The sequence below is a fragment of the Patagioenas fasciata genome, chromosome 14, assembly GCF_037038585.1.
Source record: "Patagioenas fasciata isolate bPatFas1 chromosome 14, bPatFas1.hap1, whole genome shotgun sequence".
Classification (NCBI taxonomy): Eukaryota; Metazoa; Chordata; class Aves; order Columbiformes; family Columbidae; genus Patagioenas; species Patagioenas fasciata.
Window position 1 is genome coordinate 7784816 of NC_092533.1, and position 26503 is coordinate 7811318.

General features: G+C 43.4%; 1 protein-coding gene across 3 annotated transcripts in view; it reads left to right on the forward strand.

Moving 5' to 3' along the window:
- ADAMTS2 (ADAM metallopeptidase with thrombospondin type 1 motif 2) overlaps positions 1-26503 on the forward strand; it is a 248252-nt gene that overhangs the window by 166395 nt on the left and 55354 nt on the right. For all 3 annotated transcript variants that reach the window (XM_065848778.2, XM_071814721.1, XM_065848777.2), the window contains one exon: positions 21609-21811. In XM_065848778.2, the coding sequence (XP_065704850.1) occupies positions 21609-21811 (203 nt within the window). The remainder of the gene's footprint in view (positions 1-21608; positions 21812-26503) is intronic.

A 26503-nucleotide genomic window follows, 5' to 3' on the forward strand; every position in this document is an offset into this window, starting at 1 on the left:
AGGGCCGATTTTTTAATTAATTTAAAATGGTACGTTAAAAAATAGACTTGTTTCTACATTCTTAGGGCAGGATGCTATTCTGAGAAATTCTGTAACTTTGGACATGACATTCTGTATCCTTGGGGTGAAGATGGCTGGAACTTCACTTTAAGACTTGGTTCAGCCTAACCTGTGAAATCGCAGCTGTGACTTCTGAAACGCCCCCCAGGTGCAGGTACACACTGACCGCACACAGCAGCCCCCAAAATGATCAGTTCATTTGCCCTTTGCCAAGCCTGGGAAGGTTTGTTTACTGTTTCCTTGTGCTGGGAAGAAAGCATCCACATTGCCTGGGGTTCAGAATTTTGCTGAAAGTTCCTTTTAATGGTTAAAGAAGAGAGAAGCTTCACTAGTTTAATTTACTGACTTGCATTCCAGGATTCTGAATGTTCCTTCAGCTTCCAGCGATTAAATAGCTGTGCTGGTGTCTGGACAGACCCAAGGGGCCTGGCTGTGCTTTTATGGGCACAAAGCTCTCTCCTACAATGTGCTCAATAAATAGCCATTGTGTTGCTTGCTCTTTTCCCATTACCAGGAGTTCCACAAGAGCATCACTCTGTGGTGAGCTGGAATCAGGCTTTGAAATAATCTACTCAGAGATTTGAAATGGTATTTAAAAAATAGTGGGACACTGATTGTGAGCTCTCTGCTTTGTCCTCACAAGTTAGAAGCAAAGATCCTGGCTGGAGTTTTGAACTGACTTGTCTTGAATTTGAGACCAATAAAATAGCGTGTCAGTTCAGCTAATGGTATCTCCAAGTGTCCTAACAAAATACTGTTCTGGTGGTCTTGGAAAGCAAAAATATGGGATAAATACCTCGCAGTCCTCTCAGCGCCAGGATTATCTCTGGCACAGATGATGTCTGCTTAGTAATGCTTATGTTCTTAGTTGCGTTTTGATTATTTTGCAAAGATTAGGATGAAACTGTGGCTCTCTAAGTTAGTGGGAAAATCTCTTATTAGTGTCAGGAGTTGAAAACATGTTTGTAAATTTTGGAGCAGAGAATTTGTTTAAGGACCAGCTCTGAATTGGGTGCAAGACAAGAGGAGGGAGGAGAAATGTGAAATATGTTATGGGAACCAGAAAGGCTGAGTAGCCCATGAACATTTCTGTGATGTTGTCCCAGTATATTTTTCTACTGCAGAAAATGTATTTAATATATGGCAGCATGCACATAGCCAGTTGTTGCGTGTTTCTTTTTCTCTCTTGTGCAATTTTATCCTGCATGGCAAGCATTGCTCCAGAATCTCTGTCTGTTTAATGTTCAGGATACTACATGGTGACTAAGATCTCTACATGAAGAATACTCAGCTGTATCTGCCTGCAAACAATTGAGTTATATCTGTATTAGGCAGTCAAATGAGAGGATGGATAACAGAACTGTGGATATTTTCCACTGGTGCGTAGTTTCAGTGTGACCGCAGCTGACACTGTGTGATGTTTGAAATGGCTTTGGTTGTTTTTCTGTCTCTCTTGCTCCACTGAGCACATACCTGCTCCTCAGAACTATTGACAAGGTGACTTCAATTCACCCACATATTTGGATTAGTTTTTCTCTGGTCTCCATGGTAAATAACAGACTGAGGGCCTTGACTGAATGGAAGAACAATGCAAAAACATCTGTGCTGCTTGCACACATTATTTGAAAATGTCTTCTGTCTAGGTATCAAATATTTGTGACAGCTGTGAAGGTCCTACAATCCCTTCAGTGCGACTGAAAGATTAAAACCCCAAAAGGGCTGGAATTGTATTTAGAGCAGTTGCATCCAAGAGAATTTCTGAAGGCAGCTGTTATGGAAAAAAACTTCAATGCGTTCTATGGTATCTTAAGGAACACGACTAGAAAGAAGTTAGGCTGGGACTTTGTGGAATTAAATCTCTCTCTTCCTTGCTCTGGGTTGTCATCCCAACACCTGCCTGTCTCTGGAAAGGTGCTACTGCAAACACTGCTGTGCTGTGGGACGAGGAGCCAGCAGGACAGAGGAGGGCAGAAATCCACCCCGGTGTGTGGAAGTCACCACAGGATCCTGCAGACACCTGGCAGTTCAGAGACTTCCATCTCTATCCTGAAGAATCAAAAATACCCTGCAGACCAGCTGCTGAACCCTGTGCTTGTTACCTATGGGACAGGTCTCCTCTCATCCGGTGAGATGGGTCAGACTCTGGCGCGGCGGTTGATGCACCCAGGGATGCCCAAAGCACCATTTGTCATGGCAGACACTCGGCTGGATCGCTAGGCTGGTTTTAGGAGGTGTCAAGTCCAATGGGCACCACATTGCTAGAGCTGAACATCTGAGTTGTGCAGTTTCTGTTTCTTGCGTCTAGAATGGAAACCAGGTGAGAAAAATATTTATTGAAAGTGATTGCTTCAGTGTGTCACAGCATCTTACCCCTTTGTAATCGATGGTGTGTGAATATGCCTTAGATAAAAAATATACAATAGAACTTACAGGATTTATGTGGGTTTTTTCTTGACATGGGTAATAGCCTCACTGGAAACTGTAGTTTAAATTACCAGTAATATCCACTAATGCGGAGAGCAGGTTGGGAAAGGTGACTCTGGAGCCCCTCTGAAGGCTGGTTGGGTGCTGGGGCTCCTGGGGTGCGCAGGGAGGGTGCTGGGTGTCCTGCTTCATTTATTGCTGCCCTAAAGCTGGCGAAGGGAAGGCTGGGGCCATGACAGGCACCGTGGGAGGTCTGGGAAGGCTGGTTTCTCTGTTTTGGGTGCCCTGTGTTGCTCTCTCAAAGCAGCAGGCTCCTCTGCCCCATGCTCAGCAGTGCAGAGGCTTTAGGTGTGATTGTCTCCTGGCCGCTGGCAGCCTGTTCTTCTCAAAGGCCAGCTGATTAATGTGAAATTTGCTGCTATTTGATATACAGCATCTTCTAACGAAGTCCAAAGAAAGATGTGATGAAAGGTTTATATGTAAGTAATTATAATGCTGCAGTATTCAGCGCAGGCAGAAATTAATATATGAGGTGAAAATGTCAAAATAAAAGGTCAGGAAAGTGAATTACACAGAAAGTTGAACATTAGCTAAGAGGCAGTGTTTGTTGGCAGAAGCTCTCTCCAGTATAAAAAAGGTTAGGAGGGGACTTATAAAGACTGAATATTTCACACACAATTAAAATTCTGTATCAGTTATCTTGAGGAGTCGTGTTGCATAGTTAAACTAGGACAATTAATATAATGAAAAAATCATGTTTATGGCTTCTGGCTTTCGCCTGGGTATACTTCATAAGCCAAAAGTGACCCTTTCCCTCCGAGGTGATTCCAAGAGTTCAACACGACATAGGTGGGCCAGGGAAATCTATTCAAAGAAAACAGAGAATTCTTCAGATAATAGCCACCAACTATAAACACAACTGAGAAATGTTTAATAATAATGCTCTTCATAATAAACCAAGCTGTCCCTTGGTATAAGGAAGGCAGCCATGCAACATTAAATCATGATTTTGTAAGGCTGAGAGTGATGGAATCACCGTTTCTATTCTAGCAATAAGTAAGAACAGTAAATTGTATAGGAGGAAGCTACGAAAAAAGTGTTGGAGGAAATGCACAATGATCGATTTTTTCAGAATTAAACTGTACAGACATATTCAATCAATGAGCTCTTTGTGCTTAAAGCTTCACCTACTCTGGCTGCTGAAGCTGGAAATTTATGTTGTCAAAAACATTGAAATAGCTATAAATTGCTACATCGGTGTCTTTTAAAGTTAATCCACTTGCTTCCAGTATGAAACTGATTGTTTTCTGGTTTTCGTAAGTCCCTTTGTAGAATGAGCGAGTTGTCTGAATTGTTGGTTTTCCTTCCAGCAGAGATTTGCTATTAAAGCTGTTGTTCTGCTGTATGTAGATTTCAAGGATTATTCATTCATTTACTTAATGTATTATCCCAAATTACTTATGCAAAGTAATGCAATTTAATGGTGGGGTTATTGATCATTTTTGCTCTTGTAAATGTGCTTTAAGAAGGCAGATTAAGTGAATCTTAACAAAATCTCAAGTTAAGTACTAAAAGGATTTCTGGTTTGGCAAGTTTCTGTGGAAGTCTGCTCTAGACCTTGCATAACCTGGCTGGGATCGATGGCAGCTGGGGATGCACTGACTTTTGGGGATGCTGCATTAGTAAAGTAACCATGCAGGATATTCCGCTTGGAAGCCTGAAAGTGACTCAGGTGCACAGAAACCTCTTGCACATATTCACTTTTGTTCATCTTTATTGATAGCTGTACCAGGGTCTTCATTAATTTTTAAAACAGATGCACAGTATGTAATGTAAGAAAATGATGTCTTCTGCATCCTGCCTGTGTGATGGAAGGGCTGCCCACAAACCGCCCGTGTCCACACCAAGTCTTGGTTGTGCTTTCACACCAGTTGCATGTGCAAGGTCCAAATCCAAAAAGGACGGGGCTGTGGATTTACTGTGGTGTCATTCATTTATCTCACACAGACTTTCCTGTTCTCTAGATCACTGTGAATAACTACCTTCTTATTAGATCCAGTGCTCCATAAAATAGTATTCCCTGATTTTTTCACCTATTTTATGGAGGCAAAGTTTGACCAAGTCTTTTACTTCAGTAGCTATGTTGAAGTGCTCAGCATCTCAGGATCTGTCTTTGGGGTGAGCACGGTGCCCAGTCTAATAACTGATTGCTAGTTATTTATTTTTTGTGTGCTGTCTTTCTGCAGGCACAAAACTATTCTTGTCTCTTTCATTTTGCTTATCATTATTGGTATTTAATGATCAATGATCCAAGGGAATACACAAAATGAGGAAATCTTGGAAATCTCTCCTCAGGGTGTTGGGGAGAGTGTATATGGGAATGCACAGTTTAATGAAGACTACCTGGCAGACATTCAGCCAAGGGAGGTCATGCTTAAGTAATTTGCTGGAGTTGTTTGAGGATACAACTGCCACAAGAGATAAGAGGAAGTCGGTGGATGTGGTGTATTTGAATTTTGAGGGAGCTTTCTGCATCCAGAATGAGTGTCCATGCGGTGGCCTGGCTGGGGAAGCTCAGGGCTGTGGCAGGGAGGGCACCACACGCAGGACCAGGTCCATTGGGAAGCGGTGTTGGGATAGCAATGATGCTGCTAATCTGATGTGCTAAGTCCCACCTGTGTCACTGCCTGTGTTGGGGAAGATGCTGTATTTGAAGTAATGCAGCATGCAGTGGGACAGCTGAGGAAGTGGAGAGTGTCCGTGGACATCAGTGAGAGGAGAAGGTACCGGTGGAAGCCGTGTTGGAGGGACCCTGGAGACAAGGGAACCCACTAACCATAGCATGCTGCCTGTTCCCTTTCTGGTGTCTGTTGCCCACCCCGTGCCAGAGGCTGGGTGTCTCTGTCTCATCTTGGTGTCCAGGGCCTGGTCCTGCTCAGTAGCTACCCAAGCACCCAGGAGAAGGGACCTGGGCCATCCTACCCCTCCTGGGACATACGCAGGTGGCCGGGGAAGAACAAAGGCCTTCCTGAGCCTCTACCTGCAGCTGGGTTGGGAAGGAAGGCTAAGTGATGTGTAGCAGGAATTATCTATACTGTGTCTGGAAATCCTGGCTTGTATCTATGCCGCGGTGTGCTCTGACCAGCTGTGTATAGGTGGCTATACAGGAACACAGCGGGTTCCCATGCTCAGAGCCAGCGGTCACTCCCGGTCAGAGCCAGAGTGATTAACACGTGTGTAATGCAGCCAACCGGGAAAATCCCTTCTCCCTCACAAAACAAGGAATGAGGCAAACGGACAGTGTAGACACACTGTGGTATATATCAACGTTTTATCCAGGTGGCTGTGCTACATATATATGGAGTAGGTTTAATCACACATAGCAGGGAATTGTATAAGAACTATGCAGGAGGATTAACCTTGATTTAATGGGAACAATTTATTTTATTGCTCTTAAACAAATTGACAGGTTAGTGCTGGCTCCTTAGACATGGCAGCACTCATGCTAAGTCTGAGTGACAGAAGATTTGAGTCGTTTCAGCACTAAAACATCCAGAGAGGCTTTTCACAGCCCTGGGCCCAGTTGACATGATGCTAAGAAGCCCCCAGGTTCCCAAATCTGAGAAAGGCTTCGAAGTTAAGCGTGGTGTTCCTCAGCTTTGAGTTTAAACTTTTAAATCCCAACCTGCCAGGCAGTCAGAGTGGGCCTCTTCTGCAGCCGAATTGCATTTGGCATATGGTTTTATTAGATGAAACTTTTCTCAGCCATGACAAGCACGAAAGACTGAGTATAAATAATATGTTTAAAAGCTGCATGGAACCGTTGTCTGTAAAACAATGTGTTGCTCTGAAATTGCCAATTAGAGTTCCTGTTTGTTTTGTTGTAGAAGAAAGACATGGTCTGATGGCTTTTATTTATTTATTATTTTGGTTCAGATTAGGATGTAGAAAATCCTGGTCGTTTCTCACATTTCTAATTGACATTCTAAAGAGGCACATTCAGTGCAGCAATGTGCATGAGCTACTGAGTTTTATTGGGTTTTAGTTATGGCTAATAAAACCCATTTTGTGCACAGTTATTTAATTTGCATCTGTAATTGCTGCAGTTGTACATAAATTAGACATGCAATCGGAAGCCTAATTCAGCTTGTCTGCTCCTTATGCTACATCCATAATTACGGAGCCGTGCTAACTTCACGTTAGGAGGCAGAGATTTACTGAAGCAATTGGCTCCAGGGAAACAAAGGGCTTGTTGCTCTGAGCTGCTTACGTGATGGTTATACACCCAGGCTGGACTGGAAATGCCTCGTGATACCACGAGTGGGGTTCACTCCCTGCTCTGCAGAATTCACAGTCTGAGCAGATCTGGCAGGAGCTTTAACCACGTGTCCTGGTGCAGAGAAGCAGCGGCGCAGACCCCCGGGCGGGCATGGCTGCAGCTCTGCCTTGGCTGCCCTGGTGCAAGCTTATTCAGGCTCTTCCTGGCCTCTTTCCCTTTCCTCCCAAGGTAAAAAGGGGAAGAGCTGGGAGGATGCTTAGAATCATAGAATGTCCTGAGCTGGAAGAGACCTACAAGGATCATTGAGTCTGACTCATGTCCCTGCATATGACAACCCCAAAATTTACACCATGTGTCTGAGGTCCTTGTCCGATAGCTTCTTGAATGCTGTCAGGCTTAGGTTTCCTAGAGGAGATTTTGCATCCCTAGCAGATGTTCAATCAGCTCTACCCTGCATTACCCAGAGCCTGTGAAAGACAAGCTGCTTGTGCAGTAGAGCATGAAGCCACCAGTGGTCAGCAGCCCCTGCTCCGGGACCTGGCCATCACTTCTTCGTTACTTGGTTCTTTCTCTCTGTTCAGTCCCCTGTTCCTCCCAAATATGTGTTTTCAGACCCCCACATTTTTGTGCCAACAGCCTCTCTTTTTTGCCTCTTTTCTTGCAGCTCTTCACCTGTGTTTCCATCAGTGGTCCAGCACTTGAAAGCACATCGAAATGTCTCTTCCCAAAGCCCACTGGCTCCGTTGTCGTATTCTACATGTATCTGCCAAAAAGAGCAACTCTTCTCCCCAAACAATCCTTCTACCCCCTCACGCATGCCTTTTGATGTGAGCCCTTTCCTTGCCCAGGTGGTTATGTGCAGAACCTGCTGGGGTTTTGCCATGACTTGTCTTTGGGGAAGGGTGTTGGTTTTCTGGAGGTTATTCTGAGTCACGAGCAGAAGGTGGGAACGCGGCTCTGTTGAAGTTCAGCTGCTGATACCAGTGGGGCAGGATATTCCTCACAGGCCACTGGGTGTGTTTCTGACCTTGATGAGATTGATAGTTGCAGGGAATATCTGGATTGGGCCAGATCCAGGCCTGGAAGACTGGGAAACGAAGAGAGTGAGCTGCATTTGCAGCTGGATGAGAAAGTACATTTTTTACCATCTCTTTGCCTTGACTAATGGCAAGAGAGGGTTTGTGCCACAGGCATCAGTCTCCCTGGGTGAATTCAGGACATATCTGCAAGACCACATGCTGTACTCTATAGGATTTTTCTGTTTAATCTTTTCACAAGGAAGTTCAATCGGTTGCCTTAGTTTCTCTGTTGTGAGACTTCAAATGGACCTCAAATTTGTGACATTAAGAAATAATCCTGGCAGGTTAATGCTTCAGACATTTTGTCCTCTACTGACTTACCTCTTTCGTTAGGTGATTCAAATACTGATGTTCTCTTTTGTCTCCCAGAGTATTACTTGGCTTTCCAGATGAGTTTTTTAGACATAATTTCAGTGGAATTGTCTGAAAGTATTTAGCCCCCCAAACAAAAGCCGCCACGCAGAGCCCACAGCTATGGCTCAGTCAAAAGACGTAACTGAAACTCATGGGATGTGTAATGGTTGCTGCACTAATTTCATACCACAGTTTGACACTCCTGCTTTGTGGCTTCACCTTTAAAAGGTTTTTCCCTTTGCTGGCTACTTTGCTTCCCTTCTTTTCGCATTGCGTGGTATGGTTTTCTGTGGTGGTGGTTTTATTTTTCTTTCTTTTTATTTGTTTGTTTGTTTTGCTTTTTTGTTTCTGTTTTCCCCTGTACAGGGTCTTTTTTTCACCTACAGTGCAACAGGCTGCTCAGAGTCAGTATTCCCCAGTTTTTAGCAATGCTGAGAAACATTGCCAAAGACTTGAATAACAATCTCCCATTCCAATGGCCTTTTGGATCAAGGAGTAGGTAATTGCTTAAAGCCAGAGGGTCTCTGCAAAAAACAAGCTGTCAGGCTGGCAGGGGCTCTCCCTTGTGTTGCCTGGTTGTGTTGAACTCCCACAGACACCAACCCTTTGGAAAGGTGCAGCCCTTCTTTTCACCCTGCCCTTCTGCTGTTTCCTTGAACTAACCCTTTAATGCAGACTATACTTCAGAGAACTAAGGCAGGGACTAACTTTGCAGTATGTGCAGCTGTACAAGCTAGAGCTGGCTCCTGTTGTCTGCACATGAACACCCCCAGCTGCTTTCCTGGTTGCATGTTCTCCTCCTCTTTGCTGTAGCCCGAGTTGGTCGGGCACTTTCACATTGTAGAGTGTATGTTCACTGAAATGAAACGCGTGTCCTTCCTCCATTATTTTTTTTTACCCCTCAAAAAGCCTGAGCTTCAGTTTGAAAATCATTTCAAAACAATCAAAACTTGGTTTTGATGCAGCAGTTATTCAGCAAAACACCCGAGTTGCCCGGCTGCACTGCAGTGATCCAGACTGAGGCACCTTGGACTGAAACCAGAATGTAAGAAACCTTTCTGAATGCATAAGAAATTTTAGGGAAGATTGGCTAGAAATAGGTTCGAAGGAGTGAAAAAGTAATAAATGGAAATTCTTTGATCGTAAGGAAAGGTCACATGGAAAACTTTGCACTGATGGCAGCCTGGAGTTCAGATGAAGAAAAGCTGGAGGACTGGGCAATGAGAGCACCAGGTGCCACCAACCCTCTGCTTCCTTTTGAAGCTCAATGGAACAGTAGCAGCTCTTCATATCATTTTTCTAATAAAGCAGAAGCCAGTGAGAAAGTGGTGGGTATTGATTAGTGTCAGTTCAATAAATACATATCCACTTCCCACACTGCAGAAGATCGTGCAGAGAGTCCTACAAGTCCAAAATGACTGTTTGGGACTTGCGGGACCTTCCAGGGCGCCAAAGCCAAGCAGACTCGTTATTGGTACTTTCATGTCTCTTTCTTCATGGTTCAGTAGAACTGTAGTGTTTAGCTTTGCTGTTTTGTTGTGTAGGCTTCTCTGTGGGGTAATGGGAAAGTACAAAGCATTTCTCTCTTGAACAACTTCTTGCTCAGTGAGAAGTGAAAAAGGATACAATCTGTTCTGACTTCAAATAATGGGACCGTGTTACTACTTCTGTTAACACAGTGTGCATTAATAATTAATATTTTCAGGTTTTGTTTGACCAGTATTTTTATCTAAATATTTAGGTTTCTTTGAATAATAAAGAAGACGGATGTACACTAGAATGAAATTTAAACTGTGGTGTTACAGAATGATTTGTGGAAGATTTTGTGTTTGTTCCACCTCTCCCAGTGTTCATTGTTTGACTGATCACAGGCTCTTTTTAGAATCAAGTAAACTACGAGCAGCTAGGTAGCACATTTTTAACTAGGTAGAAACAGATGATAGAATTCAACTAATCACAGTCCAGTATTTGGATAAAACCCATAACCCATTGCAGAAACTGAGATCTCGAGTGACTTAGTTTTCACCAGTTTTGGACAGAAGGTGTTAATCACTGGTACCCTTTACTCAACAGAGCTCTCAGTTAACTTCTTGATTACTCTAGCAACTGCTTTCTAAGGCAAGCTGAAAGGTTATTTTGGTGTCAGCTTTGACATTTCCCATTTACTCTCCAAAAGTGACGGGTTAGAGGCTAAACAGTTTTTACACACTGTTCCCGTTCAGGAGGCAGAAACTACTTGAAGCTTCTCCTTGAAGCTTTGCAGCAACTGTCTGGTTTTACCCTTAATAGCTTCTCCTGTTTCTCTAAGAACCATTGACTTGTCTGGCCTTTTTAGCATCAACTCGGGTTAGCACCATTTAGTGAGAATTTAATTGAATTTTTTTTTAATGGAATATCTCAATTTGCTGTTGTTTCTGATAGCTTTCCAATATATTTGACTCCTTTTAAAAACATTTCTAATAGATATGTTAGCAAAGTGAATTGTCCGCCAATCCTCCAACCACAATTATATCTTGTTAAAATGAGAGTTTTTTCATTTTAGCAATTATTGTGTGTGTGTATATAGACACCCATTCATTTTTTAATATGTGAATGTGTATACAGCTGTGTATGTGTACATATATATGTATATGTGTATGTATTTGTACATATATATGTAAAAGGCTTCCCAGCCCTTCTTACTAGACCTTGTACATTCACTTTTCAAAGTCCGATTTCATTCTCTGTAGTAAGAGCAGTCGTCATTAATACTAAAGCAATATTATAACACTCTGCAAAGTGAACATAAATGCAATTGGTGACCACTGTATGCCTTATCTACACTGATAAAGATGATACTGTCTTTAATGCAGGAGATAAATCCCTTGCTACGTAGTTCTTGCGCGGCTTTTGAGGTGTGGTGGGTCTGATTTATCCCTATAGGAGAGTTCTCTGTCGCTTGCCAAAGAGCATCACATCCTGCCAGCTACATCTCATTTAATGGAGAAACGACCTCAGTTTGATTAGGCTGGAAGCCAATCTGAAGGACAAGTCAGACAGCACTGAGCACAACTTGCATATCAATAGTATGTGAATAACCCGACGAAAATACAGAAGTCCTGAAATGATGATTGTTCCTTTGGAGGAAGGGGAATAAGTGGTGGAAAGAGGCAAATGGAAACTCTTTCTAGCCCTGGTACTTGTAGTTGAGTTGGGTGAATTTTTTTATTGGTTATAAAAGACACTGAATTTCCAGTGACCTTCATCCAGATGAAGAAAAACCCTGAAGATATTGACTGAGTTCATGCCAGTGGGTTTGAAAAAAAAAAGCCAACCAAAACATTTCCCTTCTTTCCCTTGAGATATTTTGCATTTTCCAACGAGTCTCTGAACTGGGACTTGAAGTGCTTGATTTCATATCCAGTGAGTAAAACATGATTTCAGATGAACTGAAATGATTTGTTTCTTCACTTAAAAAAAAAAAAAAAAAATTATTCAAGTACATTAGCCACAAAAAGAATTAAAAATATCTCGGACTTGCTGGAAAACCAAACAACTGCATGATGTCCTGCCTCTAATCCCTCTAAAGCCCACAGATATTAGTGCTAAATATAACTTGAAAAAGAAAGGTTGAATCCCAGCCCGCGGGAGCTGGGTGCCCGCACACCCAGGCTCGGGTGCCCTGGGGCTGTTCCCAGACTGCAGCTCCCGGGCTGGGCAGCGGGAGGTGGGAGCCAGTCCTGGCTTTGTGTTCTTAGCGGTGATGGGGAATGCAGCAGAAACACCGACCACGATTTCTTTTCATTTTCCTCTTTTGCATTTGTGTTGCTCCGACTTCTGCCTTTTGATTTGCCTCCTCCCCAGAGGGTTCTGGTATCTGTGTGTCCATCCAGCTTCCTCCCCACTCTCTCCATCCCTGGTATATGCTTGGGAAAAACGCTGCGTTTGGAAGCATCTCTTGTAGGCCGTTGTCTCTGGGATCCTGTCTCCCACCCACCCACACAACAGGGAGGGCAGTGTTTAGCAGTTTGCCGTTTGTAGGCCCTGACAGATTCAGAGCTCTTGTACAAATGACAAAAGAAGCCTTTGCCCTTGATTTTGAAATGCCTTGGGAATAAACCTCATGCGCTTTCACTGGAGCAGAGACTGCCTCTCTCTTTCAGGGTTTTTTCATGTCATTTTGAAGTTTAAGAAATTCCTGTGTCCTCCAACTTAGCTTTGTCTTTCTTACAGTCTCTAATCAATTGCAGCTGGTTTTGTTATTGCAGAAAGTCCAGGCAGATTTAGCAACAAGGATATTTTCAAAACATCGGTAAAATTATAAGTCCTTCTTTCCCTGCTTCGAATCCTGCAAGTGTAAGTAGCCAAGGTGTCGTAGATCGCGCTCCCATTGCTCAGATGATGTTTTTCTTCTTGTGAAACTCAAATTAACCTTTCTTTTTCTTTCCCTGACTGACTGCTGATTGCTGGCATAATATTCTGAGATGTACAAGAAGTTGGTTGAACTTCAAGGTAGTTCAAGTTTCACATAATCCTCACCTTACAGCTTGGAAAACTTTCTTCTGTGCTTTGCTTTACAAGGTGAAGCAAGCAGACCGTTTACTTTGTGTAATTAAAAGATCATTACGATTATATAGAAGGACAGGAACTGTTTGCATTGTCATTTATGTCATACATTATTTACACTGATGAGATTTTTACTATGTTTGTTATACTTGACATTGAAAACATTTAATTGGATCGTTTACAACTTTGTGAGTCTCTATACTTAAGAAAACAGCTCCACTTTTAAAAGGATGGAATAATTCCGCTCTAAGTGTTACCAAAAGGCAAGATTTGTTGTTCTGCAGTTAGGGCTAAAAAGCATTGGAGACGTGCATATTTGGTTCAGCCATTAGTTTTCAATAGTATTTCCAATAGTGTGTGATTATTGTATGTATTCCTCTGTCTTTTCTTCTTCTCCCCACCCTCCCCGCCCTGGTGAGGAATTTGACTCTTTTTGAAAAACAAAAACAGAACAACAGCAAAACCAAAACAAACAACTTGTGTGTTTTCTAATGTTTGTTCAACTGTAATTAAACTTAATTTCCCCTTTTTGCAGCATAGTTGGCTTATGGAAGGGCAGCTGCCATCCCCCGTAACCTGTTATTATTCACGCCCTGTACTATGGTTTGGCATTTCGTTCTGTTAAAAATGCAAGTGAGATTGTTAGATGTGTCACCTGGAAAGCCAGGGGGTCAGCTCGGCAGCTCACTTAATGTGCTAATTTGCTGTAATTTAATCATGCTTGGAATATGGATTGGATGTTCGAGTATCTTGGTGGCAGACTCGGACTCGGATAGCCCATAAACACTTCGTTATAGCCCGGTGGGGAACAGTAAGCGTGGGTCAGATCCTGATCCTCTGCTCAAAATGAAGGGAGCAGGTATCTGCATTTGGGACCTCAGGTGGCACCTCCGGGGCTCCTACAGCTTTGTGGACTTGTGGCTCTGCGCCGAGCGCCTGTATGGAGACGGGGCCGAACTCTGCAGTTTAATTAATTATGCATTAGCTGCAAATGAGCTGGGGAGCGCTGAGCTCCCTTCGCAGCTCTGCACGAGTCCTGTAAAGCCGAGCGCGCTTTGCACGGGCTCCTGGGGTGGCGCTGGGTGCTGGAAGCTGCTGGGATGTGGTAAATCAGGCAACATGTTTTGCAAGTCAGAGGCTCTGCGGTTCGGGCCAGTTTACAATGACTTGCCAAATGTTTGCAAGATAAGCATTTCCCAGATGCAGTCAATTAAGTCAGTGAAACTTAGAAGTTGGCCCGTAAATTAATTGTAGCACTTTTTTTTTTGTCTCTTTTTGAGCTTGTTTTTAAGCACTGAGTTAAAAACATCTTGCTCATTCATTATTTGGTGCTAAATTGTGAAACCTGTGTTTGCACTGGTAAGGTTGATGGGCAAAAACTTTCCAAAGTTTAAGTTTTCCTGTTGGAAAAACTTGATGTTCAGTTCTCAAAAAGCTCAATTTCAAGCAGGTCACACAGACTGGTTTACCTGGCTGGTTTGTCATTCCTTTCATTTCACCTTTTTGACTATTATGTTGTAGTATAAAAGTTAAAATTGTAACACAATATGTTTCATCATTTTGAAAAGAAAGGAAGTTTTAGCCCAGGGTGTTCTATTACCTTACTCTCAGTTAATCTTTTAACAGTGCAATTATGTCTCGTCTTTATGTTATTCATTGTGTGACTGTGGCCCTGATTAGATCAATTTAGTTTTCAACTTTTCTTTTTAGTATTGTAATACCCTTTCTCTTTGTTGTGATGTGCCAGAAAATATCTCCTTGGCAACATCTAGCAGTGGTTATTCTTAGTGCCTCTCTCCTGGCCCTGTGCCACCGCGTCCACCTGCCCATTGTCACTGCGCTAATTGCTTTATCCTTCGGAAAAGACAATGTTTTTCTTTCCATTTTGAAAGTTCTCCTCAATTTTGCTACTTTGGTAATTTTCAACTTCATTATTCTTCATAACTCTGATTCAGGCAGGCACTCGAGCAGTTTCTGAGATTTAAAGTCACTGTGCTGTTGCATGGGTGACAAGAAAGACGGGGAATGGTGATTGTGGCTTGTGTTTGCAGGAATGTGCATTTGTTCTGCAAATATGGGACAATTGTCCTGCCCTAGGAAGTTGGCAAGAATTTCTCTATAAAGGCCCAAATGTACACTATTTGAAATACAGTTAACTGCTTTGAACTCCCAATTTCAAATGCCATGACCAGAGCATTCCAGCAAGAATTCAGCTGCCATATCTGCTGGCCCTCTTGCCACTGCAGTTGGAGACCTATCTTTGAGAGCCCAGCCCAGCTCACCCTGTCACCGTGGCAAACTTCCCTGGACAGATGAAAGGTGTTAAAATTTGATTTGGCTAGAAACAGCATTAAATTAAGAGGCAAGGAGCTCATAATGCGATGATATGGTTAGCAAAGCATGCATCCCTAAAGTTTCATTTTAAATTACTGCTTCTTCACAGATAAGGGCAGGACAAGGATATGTAACCTCAGTGAGGATGCCTGGCGCATGCCTGGTCTTTAGGATACTAGTGTGATCTTGCTTTTGGTTTATATAAAAAAGTGGAAGAGGAGGAGTTTGGACATGGAACACACACCCAGAAAGAGTTCTGCTGCAATAATTGCTCTTGGTTGAAGATTCACCAAGTAGCAGCTGCTGTGTTAACCTGCGATTCAAGAAATCACAAGAATCCTGTGAGAACTGAGTTCCAAGTTACAATTGTGTTGTGACAATGTCCTCCTGGGGTTGCTTTTTAAACAGGGATGACTCTGTATTGTGTGCCCAGTGCTCTCTGTGTGATTTCCCTCTCTTCTTTAGACCGTTTTCAATTTGTTTTCACCTCACAGAACCTCTCTTCTGTTTCAGTTCACCTTTCTGCATTTACCCAGTTTTTTATGAATGATCTATGGTGGAAAGGTCCAAATGCAGATTGTACTACGGGGAAGGGATTTATAAATTATGAAAGACGAGTGTAGCTGAGCAGGATGGTTAAGGAGGAGAAGAAAGGCAAATAGAGGACATTTGGAAAACAAACCAGAAAGCAAAAAGGAAGGTGCGCATGGCTGTAAAACAAGCAGAATTGAGGGGTTTTTAAAAATTAAAAAGCAGAGAAGCTATTGATTAGCGACAGAGAAAATACAATCGTGATTGTGTGCAACTGGAATGAATAACAAACCCCCAAACTGAGGAACTTAAATGTGAGAGAAATAATTGCCAAGGGATAAAGAGCAAGATTTGTTGGCTGTTGTTGACTGTTCATTGTTGCCTCTGACCTCCGTGGGCTGGGCTTCAATTTACCATGGAAGACAAATGAGGATTTTGGTAGAATACATGAACTGGCTAATTAGGGGCCAATTGAGGAGTCAGTTGATCACAGAGGGCAGACACAACAGAAGCCTACAGCATCCGAGTGGCAGGGAGCATTACAGAAATATACCTTGTGATTTAAAGTGCAGTTCCCAAAAGAGCAGCTCTTTGTCAAGCTGTCGAGGCAAGTGGGTACTTTTCCAGAGGTGCAGATGTACCCGAGCAGTGGGAAACTGAGAGTGAGTCCTCCCTGCCTCCCCCTGCACCCCTGTCACACAGCCCCTTCCTCCTGCCCCTGCAGCACCAAGTGAGAGAGGAAAACCACCAAACCAGCAACACACACACACACGAAACCACCACCAAAAATGAAATAAAATAAACCCCAAACAAACAACAAAAAAATCCCAAACAAACAGAACCAAACCCAAGCCAAAAAAGCTGATGGTTTGCAGCAAGCCACATGAGGGAATGAGAAGCTGGGAGTCCCTTCAGGATCATGTGCCAGGAATGGAGATCAGCAGCAAACCAGCGAGTCAGCAGAGCTCATCCTGGTGAGGCTGCAGAGAAGGCGCTCAGCAGTCGGCTCAGGTGTTTGTCTGCTCCGGCCATGACAGATGTAGTGTCTGCAAAAGCAAACCAGCTGCATTTGAAGTGGTGGCTGGGCAGTCTGAATGCTGCACACTTGTGTTTGAACAGAAATTCCAGCGAGCTGCTGTGCTGACAAACCGCAGATGATGGCTGTGAACATGACAGCAGTTCAGTCTCCCACTGCCTGTCCTGGTCCCTGCTCTGGGCTGGCCAGGAAGTCCCTTCCCCCTACCAGAAAGAGGAGGTAAAAAAATCAGAAACTGCTTTTTTAGGACAATATTGCTGCTGTGAGACTGGGGAGCCCTAAAGCTGGAACTGTTTCAGTGCAGTAGGTTCATAAGGGACTCTTGGAGAACTGTAGGTGCAGCCATGTTCCCCTGAGCCTTTATGAAAGGGGTCGTGAAAAAACAAAACGGGATCACAAGCCAGCAAGTGTACTTTTGGTGGATGTCCTGAAGGGAGTGACAGAAAACACAGGCGGTTTTTGTGGCAGGCAGCGTGTTCATGCTTCAGTAACTCGCAGCATCTGTTTGTGCTTTGCCTGCCGCGCTGGGTAAGGCAGAATCAGAAGATGCCATGTAATGAGGCTTCTGTAAAGCACATGATATCAAAGATTAATGAGCAAAGCAAAAAATTCCAAGAAAATAAGGTGTTGTCAGATATCCCAAACTGTCATGGATGCAGAATTCTTCTGAAGACCTGCAAAGACAAACCTGATGTTTGTGTCAATGTGAATTTTCCCTGTTCTAAAGATGGGGACGGGACCCAGGCTGCATGATGCTACCGTGGTGCTGGGTGTTCACACCTCTGGTCCCAGTGGGTGTGGGAGCTCAGGTAGAGCCAAGATACAAGAAGTAAAATATGAGACTGAAAAGTGGATTGGTTTAGGTAGGATAGGGGATATCGCACAATGCTCTGGGGAAGACAGCAGTGCAGAGGGATCTTGTGTGACATATAATGCTGTAAGCAGTTTGCACCTGCATGGTAGAAAGACCTTTCCTCTTTCGGTTTTGATGTGCTCTATGTATATTAACGCATCATTGGGGCTGTCACAGCTGTGGATGTTGGTTCTTGAGTCAGCAGACAACTAGGACTTTGCTGCCTTAGGAGTGGTTAGGATCACTCCCCTGTGTTAACTGCAAGCAGAAATCAAAGACACCCAGAAGAACTCCAGGCTACAGCATCGAGCGGGATTGTGCACGTGCTTGTTCCTTGGCAGTTTTGCTGCCCAGCCCTCGGCTGCCTTCTGCCTCTCCCGGCACCCCGGGGAACGGCTGTGTCGGAGGCAGGAGCACCAGCCAGGCTCCCTGCTTTCTGATCTTATGCTTAAGCCAGAAGCACAGGTTTCAATTCTATTGACAACTTGGGCACTTTTTATTCCTTCACTGGAAGAAGGTCTTCAGTGGTAGGAGAAAACCACTAAAGTATCAATGATTTTTTAGGTGGATTTAGACAAAAGAGATTTTTCTGTGGGATTTTTGGGTGAATTGTTACAGTGCTGCTGTCCTCCTGATTTATTCTGGATGTGCAGCACAAGAATAATACACAACCTTGTTTCTCAGTGGTTCATTTTCACAAATGTGATTTTTTCCTAACTGGACCAAGGAGGTGGTTTCACCACAGGCTCTTGTTAGTCCCTGCAAATGCCAAGTGTCTGCTCTTGGGAGATGGAGAACAAAGTTGGCACCAATAATTAGTGGCTGATGCACTGATTTGGCAAAAGTTGTTGAAAATGAACATCTGATGCAGAGGTCTTGGGATGATTCAGTAAAACACAGTGCAGTTTGAGACGACTTTTGGAACGATGTTGTGCAAAGTGCAGGAGTCACAGAAGGAAGATAACATGGAAAATGTGAAGGAGAAGTTTGATCTCTTATTTATTTTTTGAGTTTTTCTCTTGAGTTTTTCTAGTGTATTGTTAACGGTACAATGGTACAGCAGAGCTGCTGATGTTAAGTGAGGACAGCTGAGATGCCAAAACATGGCAGATTTCTCATTTACTATTGAGGTAAATTTGTTTCACTTCCTCTGCAAAAAGATACAGGTATTAATTTGATTTGGATGTAACCACCGTTTAGGAGCATATGCAATGTGGGTATAACACAGCGTGGGCCAACAAATCCAGCAGTTCATCACCCAAGAGACAGAGCGATGCCGGAGGAGGAGTGGATGCGGTGTGTGGTCAGGCCATGTGCGGAGGCAGCCCTGGCTGTCCCGTGAGAGCCACTGGGAAAGGACACTTGGTGGGAAGTTGGACATGAACCAAAAATCTTGAAGCTACTGTTGTAAAAGTTTTGAGCTGTGCTGCTGGTTTGTGATGGTTCCAACGCCAGCTGGAGCTGGTGTGGCTTGGTCTCTGCTGGAAAGCACAGCGGGTCAGTGCCTCAGAGGTACCGGTGCCCACCAATTTAAAGTGGCTGGTTGGCACCTGCTGGCAGTGAGATGACTCCCAGGGAATGTCCTGATAACTTTTCGCAGGAGCTGGCAGGACTGTAAGGGCTGTAATGTGACAGTGATGAAGTGAGGAGCAAAGAGGGAGCACAGGCAGTTTGCACTGCAGGATGGTTAATGCAGGGTGGTAGGATTGCATTTTGCCTCTGGCTGATTTACTCACAGCAGGAATAAAGATACCGCACAAAGAGTTAGTTTGACTTTGACACATAAAGGAAAGAAATGAAAGAACAAAAGCTCTAGATACCTTGACAGCCGACTATCCACCCAAATCAAGAGCAGAGCTGCTCGTCTGCAGCTGCAGCACAGGGCTGGGGCTCTCCCCGCCTGCCAGCACTGCTGGTCTGCAACAGAGCTCCGATAGCTTTGGCGTTGCTGCTCATTACTGTAGGATTTAGTGAGCAGCAGAGAGACGACACAACCTGCAGCCCCTGCCAGCCCAGTCTCGCTTTTCTAGAGAGTTTTTAAGAGTTATTGTCAAATTTTACAATAACTGTGATTTGCCTTATAGATCATGAACATATGATTGCACCATGATCCCCTAGTGAATCCCCTGAGACTGCGCTGATAGCTAGGTAACTGATTCTAGGTGCTAACAAGAATTAACACTGCAGCTTTCCCAGTGGAGTGAACCATGAGTGGTGCTGGAGCTGACTGCTTGGCAGGTTTTGAGCCCTGATAAAGAACTCTCTCCATCGCTGCAAGGCCAGACCCGTTCTCCCTGCATGGTTAACCTGGGAGTGACAGCTGGGCTCTGCGTGAAGAGTGAATTTTCATGCTGAATCATGGATTCTGACCAGATTAATTTAAAAAACTTGCAACCCCAGGAGCAGAAGCTGCTGGGAGCCTTAAGGCTGACAGCGAGAACGTGGTGTTTCTGCTTATTAGCCGCAATAAATGCTGCCCTCCCAGGAGAAGGATGCTGTGGCTCCATGGGAGTGTAGGGCCACAGCATGTGGCTTTCTGTCTGTCCGGTGAGCAAGGGCAGCTCTGCGGTGGCCTGCAGCTGTGAGTCTTGTAACAAACATGTCCTTGGAGCTTGGTGGAGAAATGGTAAAATGCTGCTGGGGTAAATGAGTCTTTCAGGGATTGTCCTTCAACTGGAGGTTTCTTCTAGCATGCTCAGAGGCAGGCATCTCAGCACACAAGGCACAGCCCGAAGCATGGGGCACTCAGGGACGCTGCGGTGGGGCTGGCTGTGCCTCCCTCCCAGCAGCCCGGGGCTGCAGAGGTTGGAATGTTGCTGTGACCATGGCAGGGAGCTGCAGGCAGCTCTGCTCGGGCTGCTCATTGCCCAGGACCTGCTGAAATGGCAGCCCGAGGCCGCTGTCTAAAGGCAAGAGCACAGATGTTCTCGTAATGAGCCCAGTCATCTGGTGACTCATTCATCCCTTCCCAAGCAGCCAGTTTTGATGTGAAAACTTCAATAAATGAAGATGGAGAATCCACTTTTGTAGCATTTCCAAGACTTGTTTCTTATTTCTGCTTTGAAGGAGATGGCTTTAGCTTCCTCCCTTTGCTTTCTATTATGTTTTTGTGAACTGAACTGGGAGCCTTTTATCAATCCACAGAGCTCTCACTGCCTTTCTTCACCTCTGAGCAAGACTTTTCCTGACATTCTCTGAAATCAAGAGATTCTAGTTGGGGTTTTCAGGTCTCTTGTAGTGCAAATGATAATAATGATATTAATGCTAATAATTGTTATTCTGTAGAGTGAAATGTCAAGACTCCATATTTTCATGTTAATTTTTAGTACATAAGTGTCACATTAACTGTATCCCGTCCTGTCAGAGAACATGCTTTTCATATCACAGAGACCATTAGAAATCGTTAGTAGTAAAGTTGGCTACTGTTGTGCCTGATGGATTGGTCTTTGATATACAATAATGCAAAGCGACATGACAAATTGGGAATGAAAGGTGAAAAGCTGTTAAAAAAATTGTGAATGTAGTTATAAATGAATTCATTTCATATCTAAAATGTGTTCCTAAATTGTATCGATAAAGAGGATCCATGTCATCATTGTTGAATTACATGTGTGTATCCAGGAAATAATGTATTGCAGCAGTAGGGATTAGTTTGTTACTACTTGGCTGGATATAAAGAAGTTATATTGGCAGCTGCACTTGACTTGAAATAGGTTTCTGTGGGCACCAAGATCAGATTTTGAAGTGTGGTGTCTGTCTTTTATTGTGGTTCTGATGTGGAGGGTATCCTTGGGTAGCACAAGACCCTTTTAAGCAACAAGCCTTTCATTGCAAACAGCTCCATTCTTCTCGTCAAGACACTGATATGACTTACTGCACTTTTGGCCTTGTATTTATTACACAATATGACTTTGAAGAAAGTGTTGCTTTTACTTTGCAATGTCAAAATCTCTTGGGTCAGATTTCTCTCTCATTTAGGTCATTTTTAATTGACATTGAGTGAAACTAACAGAGAACATAGCAAATGCTGCTGCTTCCAATTTATACCAGTTTAGCTGAGACCTGAGTCTGAACCTCTCTTGGTTGATGACCCGTCTGTCTGTTTGATTTCAGCGGCTAACCTCACTAATTTGGACAGTCTCGACAGCGCGCTGGGCTTTATTGAAGACCGGGTGCGCAGATCGAGGCAGCGCTCTCGAAGGCACGCGACGGATGACGATTACAACATTGAAGTCCTTCTGGGGGTTGATGACTCAGTTGTTCAATTCCATGGGAAAGAACATGTTCAGAAGTACCTGCTGACCCTGATGAACATTGTGAGTACAACCCCGCTAACTGCACTGGGGGAAGGCACTGAAAGGAACTGAATGGAGGTTGGTTTAGCCATCTGAATAAGACACAACAGGTTTGCCTCATGGCAGGAGATAAAATAAGTCTAGGAGGAAAATCCAGGCCACATCCAGAAAAAAAAAAAACAAAAGGGGAGACAGAAAAGATAAAAAAGGACCAAGGAACAGGCTGACTGTGCGCCTTTTAAAATGCTCACAGTTCTGCTTATGGGCTTTGGTGGATGAGGGCACAGGGTCAGGGGCTCATGTTCCGATAGTCATTATGTTTTAGGTGATATTCCCTTAACCTGAGCTCCCTGCTGAAAAACGTGGTTTGGAGAACTGTCTTGAAATAAGGTTCTATTAGAAACTTCAATTGGCTTCTACATTTTAAAAACGACTCAGTTCAATTCTTTGATTCCTCAACAACTACTTTAGGTCCCAGGCCACCTACCTACTCCTTGTTCACCCTACAGCAAAATGTTAGACACTATATCACTGAACTTTCTTAAATTGATTTAGTATTTACTCCATGACTGACATCTTTAGGTTTCCTTAGTTAAACATTTACTCTTCAGAAACATGGTCTGTGCAACAGACTATATAGTGTAATGGTGATGAAAGGAGACACTGGAGAATATTATATTTGAAAGAACCATATTTTCTTTCTAAAGATCAGTGCAGCAGCCCCAGCAGTCCTGCAGTACCCTGCTCAGTTAGCAAGGACTCTATTTTGTGGGAAAAGAACCAAGTTTTGAAAAATCATCTCTAGTATAGATCAAAATCAAAATACATTTTATTCTTCTGGCCAAAAATTGGAAGTGAGTGTAGCCCCATTCATAGGCAACTCTTTCGGAGTTGACTTTCTTCATTCTCATTCAGAACAGGAGTCTTGTCTCAATAAAACACTCTTCTGTAAAAACTTTAGATTCAGTGAACGTATGTTCTGAGTGAAATATTGTTAAGTAAAGAGTTGTAGAACTGCTCCATTTTGACAAATAGAGTGTGACTGCTGAAGTTTAGAGTCATGTCAAGAGAATGAACGTCTGCAGGTGACCTCTTGGCAATACAAACCATAGAGGCAAATGTATGGACAGAAATCCAGGCTACTGGGTACATTTGCTTGGGATGTATTTTTTTGCAAGATGTATTTTTCTAATTATGAAGTTTGTTTTTTTCTTTCTTTATTACATTATTTTAACAATGTGTAGAATGTCACTGTGGAATGCAATTTAAGAAAATCCCTTGTGTGACATGAATTCAGTTGCACTGACTTTTTATAACAGTGTTGTAAATAGTTAAAAACCTGCACTAACATTAGAGTTACAGGGTACTTAGTGTCTGCTCTGATGGAGGTAAATACATATATTCTGACAAAAATGATATAGTGAATTTCATTTATTTGTGTGGTTTGTTTCCTCTGAGGCTTAAAACAAAGTCTACTGTGAAACAGATGGTTTTATATATCTCTAAATTAACAAGCCAAACAGGCCAAACCAGGAATGTGGCAAAGAGGCTGAAATAGATTAAACAGGACTCTCTACTTAGCATGTCACTTAAATCTATTTTTAAGAATTAAAATATACAGTAATGGTAAAGAAGCCATAAGTGTTCCAGCTCTGGAAGATACTTTTTCCTAATTTTAGCAAACCACCCAACACACAAATTTTAAGAAATAACAACTCTGCAGCATGCTGTCTATGCAAGTGGATTAGAAAGTGCAGTCTGTGTAACCAGAGGGCTGTAGCAACTCTTGCAAAGGCAGTAGTTGTTCTGTTGGGAGATCTGAGGTAGAAACATGTCTTTTGGGGACTGTCCTTTGCCTTATGTCCAAGATGTGAGGAGCTGTTTGAAGTCCACAAGGCCTCTCAAGGAGGCTCTGGGTAGACTTTGGCCCTCATCAGTGTGGTCCCGTTCTTCCCTTCCTCAAAACGTGGCTGTTTGCTAGAGACTGTATTTGATGTATGTGATGGTAACCAGTTCTGTTTCCAGCTGTCCAAGCATTGCTCCAGTATGGAGGGGTTTGTTCCTGCAGATAGCAGGTGATGCTGGGGACCCGTATGTGTTGAGGGACATCACAACATAGAACTTCTCCTTCTCCTTCCTATTGGCAGTGGAACTCCAGCTGGCAGCTCCTCCAGCTCTTGTCCTCATTGCTAGATGGATGCAAGGGGTATTTCTGTGTAGACCATTGCTTTGGTGTCCTTTGCTGAAATTTGCACAGTGAGTCTCCCATTGTCCTCTCTCCTACCTCCCTAAGTAGCTGTGGTGGGGTTTTGTTTGTTTGTTCGTTTTAGAAAGTAGGCCAAATATAAAAAGCCTTGGGATGTCCAGCTGTTAGCAGTCACATATAGACAGTATGTTTCTAAGGAAATGCGTAGGTCCAATCATGGCTGAGAAAGAAGAGACAGCTACAAAAAATTCCAGCTGAATTTTTAAATCAGACGGAAGATCTTACCATAACCATCAGATTGTGTGTACCCTGGTGGTTTTATGGATGTCATCAATTAGCTTCGTACAGTAACAAGGCAGTAAACATAGAATCAAAGAATGCATAGAGCATTCAAATAGCTGAATTTGTGTGGTTCCGAAAATGAAATAAATCCCAGGTGAATCCTCCCTTATGCTCCTGGAGGCATGTAATCGCTTTCCCAGAAGTAACTCCTAGCGTGGCTGTTTTTCCCCACTTTGCTTGATTTTACTCTGTGTGATGGTGTGAGCAGTTGTCCTTAATTAACTTTTCCTAAGGATCTTGGGTGGAACCCTACAGCCAACCCAATCAAAACAATATATGTTTTTCAAGCCCAGTGCAATAACTTAGTAAATCTGGTTTGTGCTGCTTAAGTGATGTGTTACAGCACACACCTAAAAGCCATAAAATGAGAAAAACCAGGGGCCGGGTGTCCTGGCTATCTTGAATAGCTGCGTTAGTATTTATCCCAAAGTTTGGGAATGAAGTCACTCCCAAACGAATGGTGATAGACGCCAGAGGATTTTTAACACTCTGGGCCGCAGCCACGTTTCGCCTGTCTGCGCGCCAGCCCTTCCACCGCACTGAGCTCGGCCTCTCGCCACCCCCTTTTCATCCCCCAGTCATTTCCTCATACAAAAACTCTGGTTTCTCTTGACATCCTCTCTTTTCTCTGCACGGCACCATCAGGACATTCAGTTCATCTTTGGAAAATATGCCATTGTTTTCGCTTTAGAGACCCTCAGCTGCCTCTTGCTTGCACCATTTTCTTTCGTATGTCCTGCTGTGTTTTTTCCTGGGAAGGATATTAGCTTGCACAGCCCTCTGCATTTCCAAGCATGAGCCCACACATTGCACAAATTAACTTTGTATTTATAGCATGCAGGAGCGTTGCAGCAGAGGAGAGATATTTGGGCGGTATCTTGCAGCTCTCTAGCTTACTCAAGAACGTGGAAAGTAATTTAATTTCAGCAAGAAGAAGGATAAAAAATCCAGGGATTTTGTCTGCTCATACAGGTGTTACGGAAATATTAGAAAAGCACAGGTCTAGAAGCAACATTGGAGAATTATCTTGTTCTTTGGGGAACAAAAGGATTTTGCTGCAGAACACTTTGGGATGAGGAGCAAGAGGTTGAATGGACATTACTGAGCTGAAGTGGGTATTGGTGGCAGCCAGTTCCAAGGCTTAATTTCTCTGATCATTTCAGAACTCTCTTAAAAATAGTTTTGAGGATGAAGCAGGACATTTGCTGCCTGCTGTGGGAGAGCAGCAGACTTGAGATCCACTGATGCATTCACCTGGCTGGGCCTGCAGCGCTGCTGAGGGTGAATATTTCAGCCTCCACACTCCTGTGTTTAGGGTCACATCCAGGATATATGTCCTGGTAACAGACTTCCCAAAGGGGCAGAGGCAGAATATATGATCTTACAGTATTCTGGCCATTCTGAATAGCAGTGTCTCATGACATGAGTTCATTTTCAAATGGTTTTGAATGTATTGACTCCATCTGTCTAGACTTTAAGTCCTCCAGTTTCATATCCCTCTTCAAATTCTGTTGTTTGTTTCCCTCCCTGCCCCAGTGAGGCCACTGTTTTAGCTTTTTCTTCTACCCTTCCTCTTTCTTCCTTCACAATATTCCTCAATTCCTCAACTACCTCATTTTCTAATGCTGGCAATTGTCATCTGTGTGTATTTTTTGGAAGAATTTGTCTACAAATGATGTACATGTTCTGATTTTAGGACAATTTCCATGGGGAAAAAAAAAAATCTGTAGTTTCCTTTCTATTCCTTTACTGTAAAAGATGTGATACTGCAACACTTAGTGGTTAGTCTGTTACATCCATGTAATAGATATATGGCCAACATGTTTGCAGTGCTAAAATCCATCCCCTCGAAGCAGAGAGGTGCTTAACTGCCATGATTTCAAAGGCAGATGGACCCTGAATAGGATTTATGCCTCACCCTGGGCTAGATTTATCCGAGTGTTTAGTCATTTACCTGCCTTTCAAATGAGTGAGAATCAGTTTTAAAAATTAGCCCATGGGATTATGTCTCTCCCAGACTTTAAGTGAAACATCAGGTCCAGAACAAATACATTAAACAATTTTTCATTTGAATAACTGAAATCAATGGGAGTTACGCAGCTGGGGGCTTTGGAAAGTCCCTGGAGTCTTTCACCTGCATCTTTCAGCACTACACACATCTTTGA